At 43.9% G+C, this 19,307-nt stretch overlaps 1 protein-coding gene across 1 annotated transcript in view; it reads right to left on the bottom strand.

Moving 5' to 3' along the window:
- mtus1b (microtubule associated tumor suppressor 1b) overlaps positions 1 to 19,307 on the bottom strand; it is a 72,286-nt gene that overhangs the window by 4,217 nt on the left and 48,762 nt on the right. Inside the window, exons 10-13 of the mRNA XM_063219882.1 lie at positions 17,369 to 17,661; positions 9,323 to 9,389; positions 1,851 to 2,065; positions 423 to 528 (exon numbers count right to left, since the gene is read on the bottom strand). Coding sequence (XP_063075952.1) covers positions 423 to 528; positions 1,851 to 2,065; positions 9,323 to 9,389; positions 17,369 to 17,661 — 681 coding nt within the window. The remainder of the gene's footprint in view (positions 1 to 422; positions 529 to 1,850; positions 2,066 to 9,322; positions 9,390 to 17,368; positions 17,662 to 19,307) is intronic.

The raw sequence follows: 19,307 nt of genomic DNA, 5'->3' as shown, positions 1-19,307 counted from the left end.
GTAATATAGCACTTGAAGGTGCACAGTGTAGGATTGTGGTCAGAGCAGGTACTGAAACTATGCTGCTCATTGAAACTGTGCTGCCTGTTGTTAAATCAGATCTTTTCATGAATATTTACTAAGTAATAAACTAATATTTACAGGTATGACCAAAGGACAGTAACAAATGCCTATTTCATGATATTCAAAATGGCGGACATGGAGAAGACCCCCCTTTTCATGTATGAAAAGTGCAATTTTCCCAATCATAATAAATACTTTTTGATGGTGGTGAAATATTCATGAACTATTCACGAAAAAGATTTGTGAATGGGCAGCATGGATTCTGGAAGTTAACTATTTAAAATATTACACAGTGCAGCTTTAACTAAAGATAACAGAGGGGTGGAGGCCATGTAGAGTAGGGTGCCCTTGCTGCGTACCTTGCAGAGTCGTCTCATACTGCCGCTTGAGAGCTTCCGTCTGCTGAGCATGACTCTCTTCCTGCTCCTTACGCAGAGCCTCTTGCTGAGAGCGAACCTCCTCCACCTGCCACGAGAGGAGGGAAGAGGTGAATGGTCATCGATCATCGACATCACAGACAGCATGATGAAGATAAGCTCTGTGTGTCCTGTTTAGTTTAGTGTTGTGCATCTGTGGTTTACACATTTCTTGTAGTGGCACTGGTTGGGCACTGGTTATTTGGTATAGGTATTTTAAAGATTTGTTTGGGGTCTTTTTTGACTTTATTGATGACAGGATAGTATGAGAGGTGGACAGGAAGCGAATGGGGAGAGAGATGGGGTGGGGTCGGCAAATGACCCGGGCTGGGAATCGAGTCCGGGTCGGCCGCATGGTGTACGAGTGCCCCACCGGTTGGCCATAGCAGGGCCTGGTTTTGGTATTTTATTAAGATCGCAACTGGCTGATCAGCTATTGAAAGATTTGGACTGACTATGATTGTGCTCTGCCAGCAGCATTAAAACAGGCCACTCTGAAAGTGGCTGGAGCCGATTCTCATATGCAAGATGGGGGTTCCAGGGATAAGCGCATGGGCCCCCTGGGCATATTTACATTTTTAGCAATCAAGGCAAAGGACAATAAACGGCGCCATAGCAACAACCGTAAATCCCAAGCTTAACGAGCACAGTAGCAGAGCCCCTTCTAACCATGTCTGGATTCCAATAAGCTGGGGAGTGCATTACAGCTCTGGAAGTTGAAGTATAGCGTTCATGGCCCTGCCGTGGCCTAACGGTGAGGCACTCGTCTACTGTGCGGCCGACCCGACTTCGATTCATTTGCCGGCCCCTCCCCGTCTCTCTCCCCATTCGCTTCCTGTCCACCTCTCATACTATCCTTCCATCAATAAAGACAAAAAAGTATAGCATTCATAGCATAGCTATAACCACAATACATCTCTATGGCCAGATAACCATGGGCTAGATGGATTCAATCTGTTGGAACCTGCTCTGCAGTGCTAGGTGAGATGTATTGTACTGCACAATATTGAACCACACCTCACCCCTCACATACATGTAAGCCCAACAAACTAAGCCCTTCAGTGCTTTTGCATGCTTGTAGACTTTCCACTGGATGTTGGGAATCAAAAATCCTTTATTTATCAAAATGCTGAACAATGACATGCAAAATACAGTAGAAGTGAAGTAAATTACAAATGTAGTGGGTTTATTGAACAAAATCATCACAACAGGTTTTAAAATGAAGAAATGAATGTTGCTGTCAAAAACACTCACACACGCACATGCACACACACATGCACACACACACACACACACACACGCACGCGCGCACACACACACACACACACACTCCTCCTCCTCCTCCGCCTGCGGTCTTCAGCTGAGTGTTACCTGCTGCTTCATGAGTGCTCTGCACTTGTCGGCCTCCTCCTGGTAAGCCTGGTGCGTCTTGTCCCACTCGGCCGAGTAGAAGGCCCGGAGACGCTCCTCCAGCTGCTGGAGCTCCGCCTGCTGCTCCTGCCGCATCCCCTCCAGGGTCTCCTCGAACGACGCCCGCGCCTCCTCCTTCTCCCTCTTTAGACTCTCGCAACATGACATACAGCCCGCTATGAAGAGAAGAGGAGAGGAGAGGAGAGTACAGTAGGGTAGAGTAGTGTAGAGTAGAGCAGAGTAGAGGAGAATAGAATAGAATAGAATAGAATAGAATAGAATAGAATAGAATAGAATAGAATGGAGTGGAATGGAATATAATAGAATAGAATAGAATAGAATAGAATAGAATAGAATAGAATAGAACAGAACAGGATAGAATAGAATAGAATAGAATAGAAGTGGAAAAGTAATTGGAAAAGAAATCGATATTGAAATGTATCCTCATGGAGGCTGTGATTTACACCACTAGACAGGGTGGCAGACAGGTAGGGTTGGTGGGGAGACAAGGAAGAAAGGGAGATGGGTAGAGAGAGGGGGAAAGGTGAACAACAAGAGTGCATATACTGACACATACAGAAAGCGACATCATAGATGTCTATCCTTTGTCATGTTCATGGCCATATCCAAGTAGAAAGAGGTTCTGACAGCAGCCACAGGGAGAGTTGAATTCTGCCTGAAACATTAGCCAGATACCAAATCCTACGCATACACGCAACTGCTTAACGTTTGTTACAAAAGTTCCCCCTGCTATTATAATGATGAAGTCATTGCGATGTCAATAAATCAGTGCCATCATATGCTGCGATTGCAATAACATGGATCGACAGCTACGTAGATGTGTCCCGGACTTTAATAGGTTAGCATACCACGGGGCAAGCCCGAACAGTTGCCTTGGCTTTAGATTAAGAGTGGGAGCGGGCCTGTTCCTGTTGCTGTGATGATCTCCACACAGGGCCAACAGCTGTGGTGGCACAACAGGCCCGCGCTTTATTGGGGCTGGACAGGTGTGACATCATCCCTTCCCTGTCTGTGAGCTCACCCCAATGAACCCCCACACCAGTGCATTGTCACATTGGAGACAGGATTTGGGGGCCCTTGTCTCCTCCGGTGGGGCACTTGTCTGCTGTGCGGCCGATCCGGGTTCGATTCCCGGCCCGGGTCGTTTGCCAACCCCTCCCCGTCTCTCTCTCCCCACTTGCTTGCTGTCACCATCTTCACTATACTGTCATAAATAAAGTCAAAATGACCAAAAAAATATATTTAAAAAAAGAAGACAGGATCTGGGACTCAATGAACCTATTCTTTTTCAACTTCATTTAGACAGGACAGTGAAGAGTGGGACAGGAAACGAGTGGGAGAGAGAGACACAGGGGAGGATTGGGAAATGACCCAGGTCGGGAATCGACTAAGCCACAGCTGGGCCTCAATGAACCCATTCTAATAGGTGAGAGAGTCAGTTAACTAGTGCAGGGATGATAGTGAAAAAAAATCCTGAGCCTGAACTTTTTCCCCTGCTCTAACGATGACGACAAGATACTGCATAGTGACGTAACGTAGGCCTATTTTGACACATTATTCAAACATTTAATAGCCTGTGTATTACCATTAGTCAAGCCTGAACTAATAGAGAGATAGATGAAAGATAGATGAAAACCCTGAACCTGTAACACTTTCTGAGATAAGAATAACCTAATGGCTAATTATTATCAATGTTTTTATTTTTGCAAACTCTGTCAAGCCTGAAATCAGGCATGGAGCCTGAATAGTATCAGCCCTGCTAGTGTAACGGCACAGAGTTGAAACATTTGACCTTGACTAACGTGATGGGGGTTTAAAAATCCAAACGTGGGTAGAATATGACACATCAAATACCAACCACTGTCAGTGGCAATGACCAAGTTATAGTGCATTACTAAAGGCCCTGTGTTATGTCATAGTAACGTAGTACTATGGTAATCAACTTTTCAATGACTATTACAGCGTGCCACTGGAGGTACAGCGTGCCCATTAAGGGGGATACTATGTGTTTCAAGTGGAGCTACAGGGAAGATTTGAACAGTATGCCCACCCACTCTACATACCACATGCACATGGAGGGTCAAAGGCCTATACCAACATGAACAGACCACATGGCCGGCTGGCATTCCTGCGACACACTGCATGCAGGCATGTGGGAAGGGGTGTGGGAGTGAAAGTTTGTGTGCGTTTGTGTTTGTACATGTGCATGCAGGCCTGCCGACAGAGAAGGACAAAGGGATATGTTGTCCCGGGCACAGAGAGGGGTCCCTTTCAGATGACTTTGTCCTGGGCCCAAAGCTGTCAGAAGCCTGTGTGCATGTGCTTGCATGTCTGTGTGTGTGTGTGTGTGTGCGTGCGTGCGTGTGTGTCATATTCATGTGTCCCAGAGAAAGTCTCTAGTCTTGCTCGAAGGCATCTGTGTCTGGGCATGCTAGTCCGTAATGGATGTGTTTTTTAGATGTCTCTGCATACATCTGGTGGGTGGGGTTAGGCATGCCTCATGGTGCTGCTGACGGACATTTGGAAAGCACATGTAGGCACTTTAATACATACAGACTAGTACATACATACATGTACACACAGGCATGAACATAGACACAGAAACAAGCACAATCCAAGTGGGAGGGCACACAGGTGGGATATGGAGCCAGTAACGACAGTAAGGGACAAAGGGGTCACTTGTCCTGGGCCCAGGGAGAGAGAGGGCCCAGAATTGGGTCCTCTGTACATTGAAACGATTGGGTTTACGGCCCTTTTCAGATGTCTTTGTCCTGGGCCCAGCCAAAGCTTTCAGTGGCCCTGTATGGTGCTCCATACTCAATAGCCATCTTGTGGTAGCACATGGGGGAAACCATACACGTTTTCTATTGTATATACATATTACCATGTTGGGACCTTACCAATGTCTATTTCAGAGAACACATAACAGCCAAACGCAGTCTCTCTACATCTGACTATTCCTTATACGCCTCACCCTTCCCTCCATGTAACAATCACTGCATCGCTCAGATTTTTTTTACTCTTTCTTTATTTGAAAAAAAACCTTCTTTCTCAGAAGGGGTGAATGATATCATCGGAAGAATACACTCATGTTTTGGAATGTTCGCGGCAAGACTCCAGGAAATTAGTCGAGTGGAGGAGCATGGTTGGCGGCAACCGAGTTGGCCTCAATGATCCGACAGAAAACAACTATTCAACTCCACCCTTGCAGGCAGTAAAGATCCCATTTGGGGGACAAAAAGCCATTACTGTAACTTTGTTGTAAGAGGCCAGGAGTCCCTTTGTAGCATCACATAAACCATTATATCAATATTCGATATCAATGTCAAAAACACCATAATCACATGTACTTTTCTACACCCTTTATAGTGATACGCAGGGCCGCGTTAAAGGAGAAGTCCAGTTTTTTGAACATTAAGGCCATTTTCTGAGTGGTCTGCAATGTTTTAGAGTCCCCCTCACCGTTTATTTCATGTTTGCTGCAGTCTCTGTTATTTGGCTGATTTGGATTTGATCTCAACCAGCTTTAGAATGGCCGTCTATGGGCACCTGCAACTCTGTTCTTAAAATCACCCTAAACATTTGTTTTCGAAAGTCTACAACTCACAAAGTGGTTAGGGGTGTTCACTAGCAGTCCCTAACAAGTTTCAAGGCGAAATATGGCTTCTGTCATTTTTTATTTGCCATTTTGTGAAAGAAACTGAAAGTGAAAGTGAAACTTAATTGACAAATTAGTACATAAAACACACATAAAACACATCAGATGCCATATTTCGCTACAAAAATTCTTAGGGAACACCAGTGAATACTGCTGAACACTTGCTGAGTTGCATATTCTTCAAAACAAATGTTAAAGGTGATTTTAAGAACAGAGTTGCAGGTGCCCATAGACGGCCATTCTAAAGCTGGTTGAGATAAAACCCAAATCAGCCAAATAACAGAGACTGCAGCAAACATTAAATAAAACATTGCAGACCACTCAGAAAATGGCCTTAATGTTCAAAAAAGTGGACTTCTCCTTTAACCCTCGCCAAGGCCCGGTGCAGACGCAATCCGGGGCCCCTACACCACATTATAATGAGCCATAGCCTATTTAAAACGCATGAAACAACCCAGGCTACACGTTCTACTCCAACACAAAAAAGGTGCGCGGAACCCCCTGCTGAGTTCACCAGTCACAACGCAAGCCATTGGAAGGCTAGCCAGCTGACAGGGAGGAGATTCTGTGCACTACCGTTTAGCAGAGTAAACGTCGGCTCAGCTGGAACTACCAAACAGAGCACAACCAAAAGTCTCTTATTTTTGCTACGTTGCTGCCGACCAATTTGTCGAATCGAAACCGTCGTGGGAAACACGTGTTAATTAATGTAACTTCCAATGGCCTTGGAAAGACTGGCTGTCTGTCAAAGGAAAGTAGCCTACTCAGCTGTCGCTTGACGCGAGTAAGGGGAATCCCCTACAGCGAACCACAGCAAAGTGAAGCTGTCACGAAATCCCCTCAAAATGTACCATATAGGCTACCAATTAAGAAATCAGCGGTTTTCATCTAGATGGTGCATTGCAATGCAATAGTGTGCAATCAGTACAGTAGATTACGGTGCAAACTCGTAGGCCAAATGTTTAGATGTGGATGTGGATGTATCACGCAAGTTTTTTTCCCCTCCCATGCAGTTAAGAGCCACTTGCTAACTGAACAATCCGCGAGTGGTACCCAGGCATGTTTTAACTGAACACAAAGCCGAACGCAAAGATATACGCTGACAGAGCATCGACATTAGACCTATTACAGTGCTTTAGGGAAATGGCCATAACATTGTTTTAGGAAAATGCGACTAGCCTATATCATTTCATTTTAGTGTTTGCTAGATTGGCTTGCCCTGTTGTTGTCAGACTGTCAGAACTTTGAGTGCTGGTTGGTGCACTTGCTACGTAGCATTATTGTGAACACTTTTTAAAAAAACACCTCAGAAGTGGTCCTCGCCGCGCCATGCAAGACTTTTGTTTCGCGAATGCAGTTGGGTGCGTGATTTATTTCCCCATGTTTTAACAATAGAATAAGATAAAGTTAGGTTGGTGTGCTGTGCTCTGTTTGCTTAGCTTTGGCCTACATGATTGCACAAGTCCATGATCGCTATGCAACAATTATTACAAAAAGCGATTATAACACTGACATTACAAAAATGGATAACGTTGCTAACCTTCTCCTCAATGCGTTAATCCATGCCGGGCTGAAGTTTATCCGTAGGCCTACAATCTGAAGCAATGCTGACGCCGAGTTTCTCACATCTTTTTTAGACAGTAGCCCATCATGAAACTATAAAATTATTGACCACCGTTTTCACTGGTGGCACACAACCAGAAGCATCTGACTGAAATGATAAGTTCCGACCTCCGATTCCTGCGTGCATGCAGAGGCGATTCTAGGCTCAGTAGGAGGGCCAAGCGAAAATTAAAAAGAAAGAACACTTGTAACAAATCGCCACTACTGTTCTCCAGCTACAGTCTTGGGGGGCCCAAGCTGCCTGTCTAGCCTGGTGACAAGATATGCATATGCGCCTCTGCTTGCCTACGGATGGCGAAATGCGTCAAAAGTACAATTGATTGTCTCAAAATATCGTTTCATATTTTCCAATCTCTCTGATCTCACGACGACCGGGGCCCCCTCTAGTGGCGGGGCCCGGTGCTGCAGCACCGGTTGCACCATAGGATAACGCGGCCCTGGTGATACGTTAACCCCTTAGCGCAGAGCCTATGTTGTAACCTTACTGTCTCCAAAATTGTAATGGCTATGTCTTAATCTGTTTCTTAAGGCTCTCGGCACTGTCATAGCAATTTTGTTATGATGTAGTTGATCATTTTCAGCAAATAGTGAATAGGCCTGCCGGCGACCCCATCTACATTAACCCCTTAGCGCAGCACTATGGCTCTCTGTAATGTCATGGCAATGTTGTTATGATGTAGTTTTGCATTTTCAGCAAGTGAACAGGGTCGCCGGCGACCCCTGCTGCAGTAAGAGGCTATGAGGCTATGTCTGCATTTGAGCAGAAGTCTGCATTTGAGAAACTAAATACTGCCTACTGACTCCATGTTCTGAGAGAAGATTTTGTCCATGATGTGTCCCGAGAGATGTGAGAGAGGGGCGTGTGTGAGGTTATGCAACTTTGGGTGGGAAACTGTATGCGTCTGTGAGGGGAGGAGAGGTGTGTGTAAGTGTTTTGACATGACAATACTGAGTGTGTTACAGTTAAGCATATGATGACAGCTATGTATGTATGTATGGAAACTAAATCGATGGAAGGGGACCGTGCTTGTCAGGAAAGCAAAGTGTGTGTGTGTGTGTGTGTGTGTGTGTGTGTGTGTGTGTGTGTGTGTGTGTGTGTGTGTGTGTGTGTGTGTGTGTGTGTGTGTGTGTGTGTGTGTGTGTGTGTGTGTGTGTGTGTGTGTGTGTTTGTGTGTGTGTCTCTATGTGAATGTAATGTGTGGTGTTTTGGAAAACGAGTGATGAGCTATGTGAAGCCAAAGGATGACACCACAGTGGGCTGAACAAAAGAGTCTCTGTCTGTCTACTAGTGGACCCATTACTGTGGGCTTGTGGCCTCGCCATGGACCTCTACCACAGCAGTTAGTCCAAAACCACGGCCAGCAACACACATATAACAACACAACACACATGCAGAGAGAGAGAGAGAGAGAGAGAGAGAGAGAGAGAGAGAGAGAGAGAGAGAGAGAGAGAGAGAGTGTGTGTGTGTGTGAGAGAGAGAGAGAAAGAGAGAGAGAGAGAGAGACGGAGAGAGAGAGAGAAAGAGAGAGAGAGAGAGACGGAGAGAGAGAGAGAAAGAGAGAGAGAGAGAGAGAGAGAGAGAGAGAGAGAGAGAGACAGAGACAGAGACAGAGACAGAGACAGAGAGAGCTTGTGCAATTACCCACACAGACATGGCATACAAACAAAAAACAAAAAATATGCACCGTCATGGGAGATACGCACTCAAACAGAGAAAAAACAGAATGGCAAAGGCATATGTAGTCATGATTCCAGGACCTGGCACTAACTGGAGATGATCACACTCCACTGAGTGGAATGGCATTAAAATGCATGTAAAGTACATGCAAGGACACTCATTTTCATTCACATACAGTACAGTATATATATCCACAGTTTTATGACCTACATGTGTGTGTGTTTGTATGTTTGCGATGCTTATCTGTACACATTTAACAAATGTCTAAAAGCAAAACATGGACAAATATATGACACAGTAAACCAATATAGGATACAGCAATAGCATAAATACCAAGATTCCCTTGAAGCACATCACAAACCGGTTTCTTATGTGGTTTAACTGTCTTGCCAGTAGCTGTGACTGAGTAATGGCGATTTCTTATGGATATGTGAAAATGTCTGTCCTACTTACCAAGTTCCTGCTTGACGGTGCATAGCTCCCCCTCAACAGCTTTCTTCTGCTTTAGGGTTTCCTCACGCTGTATACATGCACAACAGACAGAGAGAGGAGAGAGAGGGGTGGGGAGGTACGTTAGCACTTCTTTCAATCAAATCAGGAAAACAAATCATACAGGACGGCATCAATTCAAATTTTAGCGGGAACATTCAGTACTTTTGTAAGACACTGGGTGAGCAGACAGAGTAAGGACCGTGTCACGTGTGTATGGTTGAGGTACAGTAGTGTTAAACCAGAATCACTAGCAGGAGGCTGTTAACCCGTTATGACATGGCATTATAAATTTGCTGTTACCAGAATGGCAATGACCAAGTCGTAGCGCATTACTAAAGGCCCTGTGTTATGTTATTTCATAGTATTATAGTGCTATGGTAGTTAGCTTTTCAATGTTTAGTACAGCTTGCCTTAAGAATGGTGTGCATTAAGAATCCGATTTATGTTTAGGATTTCATAACACACCTGAAAACATCCAAATCAACCTGCTACCAGTCAACACCCAGCCCCAGTACTCATAGCAGAGAAGTGTTTCAAGGAGATAAGAGATCCTTTGACAAATGCTACTGTACATGCCAAGCTGCAATACTGGTACCAGTGTATCATGTGAATTAAGTTAACTATATTGTAGTCAATGTTTTGCGTAGTTGACTACTCCTATGACATAAAAAATCTGACACGTCATGCCAGCGAGCTATTCTTCAATGTCGTATGCTGTGATGTGGCCTGTGTGGTTGTGGCTACCTGTACGTCCACCTTGTTAATGCAGCTCTTGATTAACCTCATGAACAACACCAGAGGTGCACTGCATGACACCAACAATGAATTCAAAAAAGGCAAAAAATATCACTGAAGAAAGGGAATTGCCATTTGTTTGTTTTGGGAGAAATCTGTTTGTTTAACGAGGGCTTTACTTCACAAAATTCAAAGAGTGTCAGAGAGAAACGTTTCAGTGGGTAACAGTTGACGATTAAAGAAAACAAAACTCTTTCTAAGATATAGAAGCTGTCCAAATGTAACTTTCTAAGCTACATTTCTTTACAAATACCTTCATCATCAAGTTTATAATCAGTATCAGACATGAGACAAACTATACAACCAGCCTCCAAGTTCAGGATTGAGGGTACATCCATTGAATGGATGGCTACAGAGTCACCTTCATGCCAGTGTTCAAAAGCATTGCATAGCACCACACAATTTAATGGCACATTTTTGGCACATTTAAGGCAAGCTATAAAAACTTCAGCACACTGACCATTTTGCTGTTGTCTTTAATTCACAATGTTTCAGTCATAGATGGGCCTAACGGGCCTAGGTCTAGGACCAAAATGCTGTATATTGTAAGAAAACAACAAAACTGAAATTGAGATAGTGTGTGGGAGTTGTTATAGTTTGTCTGATTAGTGACCCATGGGTCATCTCCAAGGCACCTGTCAGCGGAGGTGTGTGAAAAAATCCAAAGTTTGGCATGTTCAAGGGACATAAACACAGAAATAAAATATATGACTAGGCAGACTTACAAAGACTGTTCAGTATAGTTATAATGCCTTCCAACAGGCTCTATACTGCAGCAGTCAACTTACTTAACCAACTTAATATTTGTGTTTGTTTGCGGGAACAAATGCAGATTAAGTACAAACCACTGGACAAAAACACCTACATGACATATGGGATTGCAGGCTGAGTTTATGCACTTAAATCTAAAACACTTAAAATCTTATTTTCAGCTTCTATTTCCAGACCAAAGATGTATAGGATGTGCAGGAACAAATACAGATTAAGTACAAATCACTAGACAAAAACACAAGCACAAAGCACAAAGCCTTCATCACATATGTTAGGATTGCAGGCTCATAGTTTATGCTCTTAAATCACACACTTAAAAAATCTATTTCCAGAGCAAAGATGCACTCGCACAGAGCCATAAAAAAATTAACTTTGTGCCAACAGCAACAACTCTTTCATTCCTACGCTAATCGTTTCGCTACACCAAAAGAAGAAACACATGGGGAGAGCACATGCACCACTCTTGTTTTCAACAGGTGACAGAGAAAGAAAAACAACTAATCAAGTCCTCACAAAGCACACTCTCACACACCAACACAAGTCATTCATGGCCACACCAACCCCAAATCTTCCACTTCTAAATCAAGCTAAGTGAAGCGAAGTAAATGGAGAAACAAAGCACCTTTGGCTTCTTCTTTTTCCTAGCACAGGGCAGATCCTTCAGGCAGGTTTTGCTGCTGGAGGAGCCCATGTTGTTATCCCTCCAGCCGGCTCCCACACTTCTCCAGAGTCCGCCTCTGCCTCTGCCCTGCGAGTCTCAGCAGCTGTCTCACAACACGACAGGGGCCTCAACTTCACACGGCACCCTCCCCCTCTGCCTCATTCCCCCCCTTACTTACTCACTACTGCCTCTAACCCATATACTGGCCGCAACCCTCCTCATCAGAGTACTGGTCCGTCTTCTCGCTTGTCCCCAACACACAGCAGAGTTTGAAATTAGGCCCGTATTCATTGTAAGAGAAGAGCGGGAGGGAGGAAGGAGATGAAATCAAGGAAGCTCGAAGGAAAAAAACACTAAGGAGGAGCCTTTGTGTATGTGTTGAGCTGACTATCTCACACCATAGTCCTTTAACCCCATACTACACACCATACCTTCAGTGGCCAATTATAATAGTCACTGAATAGTTTGCTACCATAGCACACCACTTTAACACAACACAGGGCATTTAGTAATGCACTACAACTTAGTCATTGCCAGCAAGTTTATAATGGTGTGTCTTAACGGGTTAGAGTTCTGAAAATGAAATTCACACAAGGGAATAGTTCCAGCAAAGTCATTGATGTTTTATACTGAAAGCTTGTGATTCATGATCAAATAAAAATCTGGTCAAATGTTCCTTCTCCCTGTCCACACAGATAATAACTTTCCTTAATTGCAATGTAGTCAATGTGCTTATTACAATTCACTCGTTAAAAAAATGGTTGACAGAATTATCTGGAAAGGTTTTCACATTGGAAGCCTGCAAAAAGCAACCCACTCCTTGAATAAAGCAGAGCACACATATCACAATTCATGGGGCGTTCACTGGAAAGCAGATTTTTTATGCCTGCTTGCACTGAAGGCCCTCAGGGTAACCTCAGAAAATAACATGTGTGCCACTCAGATCAAGCTAAGAGAGTCAGATGCACTTCATCTGTTTTGCTGCTTCAACAACAGAAACAGCAGACTCCCATCTATGTGGATACTCCCATCACAGGCTGTCAGCTGAGACCGTTAGCAAATACACAAAATTATGACACTGGTACAGTAAGATTTGTGTAATCCTGTTATGCACGCAAACAATGTGCAGGCAGCGCTGGCTGGTTCAACAGAGCATTTGAACAGCATGCAACCCCTCAGGTCACTGATAATAACTGAGACGTATGGGAGATGTCTGCCTTGAAAAGGTTAGCATATACTACAGACTCTTCTTCAAATACATCAAAGCCTACCTGGCTTACTCTAATACAAAGTACACAGAACAATCTTTTGAGCAATGTTTCAGGACAGCAATAAGATGTTGTTTGGCCTGTTTATCACTATGAGACGTTTATCAATAGAACTTGGATCAACAACAAACAACCTTTTAAAATCATTCCATCAGAAGGTTAGGGGCCAAGCATGTGGTTGCCTGGTAACATTGCCCAAAAGGTTGCCCTGTGTATTATGCCCTGTACCTTATGGTCCACTGTCCTCACTGTCCTCAAACAATGGATAAGATAAATAAATAAAACCATTATCCGTTAAACTGAATCATTTAGAAGTCCTTTCTACACATTATTCTCTCCTTGTGAATACCCTACATGAGAGATGGATATATTTGGAGTGTCCTATCTGTTCATTTCTTTAGTAAGATGAGACAAAATTGGAGATCTTAACATTTTGGATGACACAGATCAAAATGGCCATAAAAGATGGATGGGGGTATGGCAGTATGAACCGAGAGAATGTACAGACAGCAATGCTTGTCGACTAATTGACAAACATGGGGTGTAAATAGGTGGGTTCTTGGTCAATGTAATGCAACCAGACTCTCTCATAAAGTGCAGAATGATTTTGGTGCACATCTATTAGAGTATTTACAGCAGTGCAAGGGGGGCTGCCACTATAAAGCAGACAAACAGCTGGCAGGTGAGTTGCACAGACACGCCTCTGTCCCGGGGCCAAGCTCCAGGCATCACGGGGCAGCTGGTGCATTCCTTACCATGCAACCATGCAACCCGTATACATGTGCAGAGAGAGAGAGAGAGAGAGAGAGAGAGAGAGAGAGAGAGAGAGAGAGAGAGACAGAGAGAGAGAGAGAGAGAGAGAGAGAGAGAGAGAGAGAGAGAGAGAGAGAGAGAGAAAGAAAGAAAGAATGAGAACCAGACTATGGTGTTTCAGTTTCCTCATCTTTCAGCTTCACCTTCTCCCTCTTCTCCAAGTTACAGAAAAGAGATTTTGTTCTCCCTGAGAGCCATAGAAGGAAGCAGATTCAGAATGAGTTGTATGTATGCTGTATGCTAAAAGCTGGCAGTCGTGGGTTGCTGTGGTGAGGACTTGACAAATCAGTGCCAGACATGAGCAAATGGGTGGGGAAGTGAATAATCAGCACCCTCCCCCATCCTCCTCTGGAACTGAGGTAATAACCCATTCATGGCACCATCTCCACGCACTGCACCCTGCATCATGTTAGGGCCCAGGGGTGGGGAACCTATGTCTTAAGGGCCATTTACGGAAGTTATATTCAGGGGACCAAGAGAAGGAGAGGTCTTTTTTAAAGCTGGCTGCCTTCAATATAGGCCTAAAGTGTAGGGGGAAATCTTGGTTTGTGTTCATAGTGTGGCCCTCGGAGGACTTTGACGGCCCTTGTAGGAATTTGAAGTGGCCCCTCGAAAGAAAAAGGTTCCCCACCCCTGTGTTAGGCAATATGGGTTTTCATTGTGTGCATGATGTGCTTTTATACTTCTGCTTCCAAAAGTTATTTGGGGAAAAGCCAAGGTAGGTTGTCTGCACCCAACATGTTCAGTTGCATAGATGATACTATTGGCTGCGATTTCCAATCCTCTAAAGGTTTAGCCCAAAGATTCCCAAAGATGGCCCCAACACTACCTAGAAGGCCAACGTTGTCACTCTGCACTTCTTTTCAGACTCCCTTATCCACTTGACAGGCGAGACTAGAGCAAATCATTAGCCAGTCAATGAGAGTGGATTAGCATTCCAGAAATGTTTGCTTAAACATACATCTCAACAGGAATTGTTAGGCCAGGGGTGGGGAACCTATGTCTCGAGGGCAGTTTATGGCCCTTGAGGCTGTTTTATCTGGCCCCTGTTGTCATTTTAATGTTATGCAGTTTCACATGAAATGTGCCATATACTGTGAAGAAATCTTAGAAATTACATTTGCAATACAATTAGGTTACATTCAGGGGACCTAGAGAAGGTGTAGTCCGTTTTAAAGGTGCCTGCCTTATCCTGGTTTGTGTTCATAGTACGACCCTCTGAGGAGTTTACGGCCCTTTGAAGTGAATTTGAAGTGGCCCCTCGAATGAAAAAGGTTCCTTATCCCTGGCTTAAACATACATCTCAACCTGACTTGTTAGCTCCAAGGGATTTTTAACTGGACTAGCTGACAAAGCCAAAAGCAAGTCATTCCTGTATTTCAAATAGCCACTGAAAAAGGGAAAACCCACTAATTGTTTTTTTTCTCTCCTAGTCAATTCAGGTTTTACGGATGAACCTCAGGGCCTTTACTTCAGAGGAAAACAGAGCATCTTCCTTTTCGGTGCCACCACAGAGAGAGACAACTATGAGGGGGAAGCAGTTCACAATAAGTAGTCAGGAATTTCAGCTATGTTCCCTCACCAAACACGCTTTCAAATGAAGCAATCGAATCCACAAATCACTCACAATTTAGTGGGTGCCTTGCTCCAGCCTGCACTCTTGAGTTCAGTTATGCAAAAGAGCAATCACTCTCACTCTCTACTCCTGGTTCAACAAATCTTCTTTGAGAAAATGACAGAAGCTGAACTACCTCACAGGGCCTTGTCCCTCCCTCCTGATACTTTTCCTTCAGTCAGTAGCCCCTTAATGCACACTGTACCTCCAGTGGCACGCTGTAAAAAGCATTGAAAAGTTAACTACTATAGACTATAGTCTATAGTACTACACTACTATGACATAACACAGGGCCTTTTAATGCATTACGACTTGGTCATTGCTATTCTGGTAACAGCAAATTCATAACACTGTGTCTTAACGGGTTAAATGTTTGTATGCTATTATACTCTACTCCCACACAGGGCCTTGTCCCTCCCTCCTGATTCTTTTCCTTCAGTCATTAAACAAGCCTTAAAATGCCCAGCACTTGGTAGGTGACAAGAGGAAAGAAAAACGAGCAAATATTTGCAAGTCGACACCAAGACAGTGAGCTCTGCTCTGCAAATATTCCGTGTCTGGGCAGTAGCCAATCACAGAATGAGAAGATGAAAGAGCCCCGCCTTATAATGCCTGGATAAACTAATTCCATTGTATGAACATCACTCAGTGCTGGTAGTCTAGAGACAGAATAGAAGCAGTATTGACAGTAGAATAGACATCCAGCCTACAGTTTTTCTGTCCCATACACGTAAGTGTTACTATGATGTAGCTTATAAAATAGGGATGCTCCACGTGACTTTTGTTTCCATCTAAATATTTTGTATGAGCTATCATTATATGCAGAACGACCCATGTTATCTTTACCAGTCCCTGATAATACTATACAAATATACTGCAGACATTCATGTGCTTGTTATGGCTTGTGCAGATGGGGTTGCCGGCGGGCCTATTCAGTATTTGCTGAAAAAACTACATCACAACAACATTGCTACGATATTACAGAGAGCCTCAAGTAACAGATTAAGACATAGCCATTACAATTTCGGCCACAGTAAGGTTATAACATAGGCTCTGCACTAAGAGATTACCTATGACCTGAGTGAATGAGGAGAGTCATTCAAGTCTGTATTAAATTATATGAAATGTCAAAAAATGTCATGTCTATAAAATATTGGGATACTAAGGAAACCCAATTGCTCTCACAGGCTTTTGATTTGGAATTGTGTGGATCATCCATGACTCGTTCATTTTACAAGAATAATTGCTAGGTTTGGTGTGCATTGTCGTTATGACTTGGGATGCAAACCACTAAACTTTAATATTTCACCACAAAATGGAAGCTAGCCCTTAAACACAGCTGAAAAGCCCTTTCAGCGTTTACTTTCCCCACATATGAATGGTTCAGTGCATTGGCTCTACATAATGAAAAACACATCTGAGACCACACCAGGCAGTGTATCTTTATAGAAATAGATGGAATTAGCTTCATCCTAAATAATGTGCAGGAGGGCAAACAGGGCATTGAAAGGGACACAGGGAGGGACTAGTGGCGATCCTCACCGCTAAGTCATGAGGAAAACACTCATGCATTGTTTGTGTTATTTTTTTTTTCATATTTGTTGTTCCTTTCTTTAATGTAGTAGTACATATGGGTGCCATGTTTACTACCACTCGGTGTAGCTAATATTTGTATTTGTAAATGGTTCATTAGAAGGACCACAGGAAGAATATCATGTATCATGTTTCTCTTTTGATCATGTATGTTGTGTTTGTCGCCACTCCATGTGGCTGATATTTGTATTTGTCAATGATTAACTGAAAAGACCCCAGGAAGAATAGCTACTGCTAACAGCAAAAATCTAGTAATGCTATGTATGGATACACCCACTATGCACTTCAGTACTGCACTTTTATTGTGGGTGTTTTAGTTTTGTTTTGTTTCTTTTTGCTATGTGTTATGTGTTGTATGTTGCAGCAGCTTTGTAATTGCCCAAGACAAATTTCCTGCGGGACAAATAAAACTAATCATGAATCTTGAATGTTGAATCAAAAGCTACAGTAATAGGGATCTAATAAAAACAAACAAACTAAACAGTCCTCACCTCAGCAGATACATGCTGCACCACCAGGGCCAGAGCCTCCAGCCGACGGTTGCCCAGCAGGAGAAACTTGCGTAGCTGCTGGATGCACTGGCTCTTCTGCTCGCACTGCTGCTGGTAGTGGGCGAATATGTCCTGCGGCTTCTCGGCTTCTGGAGCCGCCGGGGCTGGCTGCACGCGGGCTGAAGTCCCCGTGGATGCTGCCGGAGCGAGGGAGGGAGGTGCCGGGCAGGGTGCCGGCGGCGCTGGGGCAGAAGACGGAGCAGCCGCTGGCTTGCTGGGCTTGTTCTTGTCCACTGCAAGAGAGCAATGTCCAATGTTATGAGCCACGTTCAGCATAGTCACTTCCCCACCACTTCCCAGACACCAGCCAGTCACTGTTCTCACATTTATCTGGTTGATTTTTAACATGAAAACACAAATATACAACTATACATACAGAAAAATAAATAAATAGAAAAGCATGAAGACACAGAGGAGTACACGCCCTGGTATACAGTATAAACCCCTAGGACTTCTCTGGAACACAAATGGCCAGGATGCATTGTGGGATTGGCTTCTAATGAAGATGCACTGTCCAGTAGAGTAGATGATGGGTTGGGGGTGGGCTCACAGTCAGAGTGCATTACCACAGCATCTAATAGTGTATGCCTGGCAATACAAGGAGGATGCAAAACAGAGGCTTGCCATGCCAGTGGCTTTGCCTATTTTTAAAGTGTGCAGAAGTGATACACAGGGCCGCTGACAGCTTTGACCGGGCCCGGGACAAAATCATCTGACAGGGCCCCCCTCTCAATACACTACAATGTAATCGGGTCCCAATTCTGGGCCCCCTCTCTCCTTGGGCCCGGGACAACTGTCCCCTTTGTCCCCCCTTGCCGGCTTCCCTGGTGATACACATGGATTGTGGTTCCCAAACTGTCATTGCCTTGACAATTCATCCACACTAACTGCTGACACTGTGTTACAAATATCTTATGACCACCTTTCTGGTCAATCCATTTTGATCTACTTTCTAATATCGAAAGCTTAAAATCAGCTAATAATCATTATGTCTTCATCACTGGTAATGCTGTTGTTTGCATCAGTTCATGCTGGGCCACATATGTAATGGCTACGGCACGTCAGACAAACAAACAAAGCCGTTTGCATGCCATGTATTCAGATTCCTATTATAGTTGAGTAGGCTTGATCTGTGTTCCACAGGCATTTTCACAATGTATCCCAATCTCTCCACACAACTGTCTTCTTGATCTTCTAAAATATATTTTATCTTTATAAAACTCATATAAGCTCTACACCAGGGGTGTCAAACATAAGGCCCAGGGGCCGGATGCGGCCTGCCAGATGGTTCAATCCAACCCCAGACTGGTAGAGAAAAAACACAAAAAATGTCATAATATAATAAGAAGTAAATCTCTAGCCCATAACAAAATTCACTGTTGTTGTCTGAGATCACATCTTTTTTGGTCGTCATTTACAGTCAACGCTCCTGATATACCCACTGTCATTCACCTCGAGATGTTTGACTAGTAAAGCAATTCCAATATGAATCAGAAATTACCCACTTTTCATAATCATGTTACTGGTCCGACCCACTTGAAAATAGGCTGCATGTGGCCCTGCCGTGGCCTAACGGTAGGGCACTGGGTTACTACACTGGCGACCCGGGTTTGATTCCGGCCTAGGTCATTTGCCTATCCTTCCCCATCTCTCTCTCCCCCCACTCATTTCCTGTGTCTCCTCTACTGTCATGTCATAAATAAAAGCAAAAAGCCCTATAAAATATATTTGGAAAAAAAGGAATGAAAATAGGCTGCATGTGGCCCCTGAGCTGGAAAGCGTCTGACACCCGTGCTCTAGTAAAATAGTATGCTGTTCATCTGTTGTGATGTCTCGGCCCAGAGCAGTGACGACCATTTCCTCTTTGATGTTGCCCTCT

The sequence above is a fragment of the Engraulis encrasicolus genome, chromosome 16 (assembly GCF_034702125.1).
Source record: "Engraulis encrasicolus isolate BLACKSEA-1 chromosome 16, IST_EnEncr_1.0, whole genome shotgun sequence".
NCBI lineage: Eukaryota > Metazoa > Chordata > Actinopteri > Clupeiformes > Engraulidae > Engraulis > Engraulis encrasicolus.
Note: the sequence above shows the minus strand (reverse complement) of the source record. Positions and strands in the feature narration are given on the sequence as shown.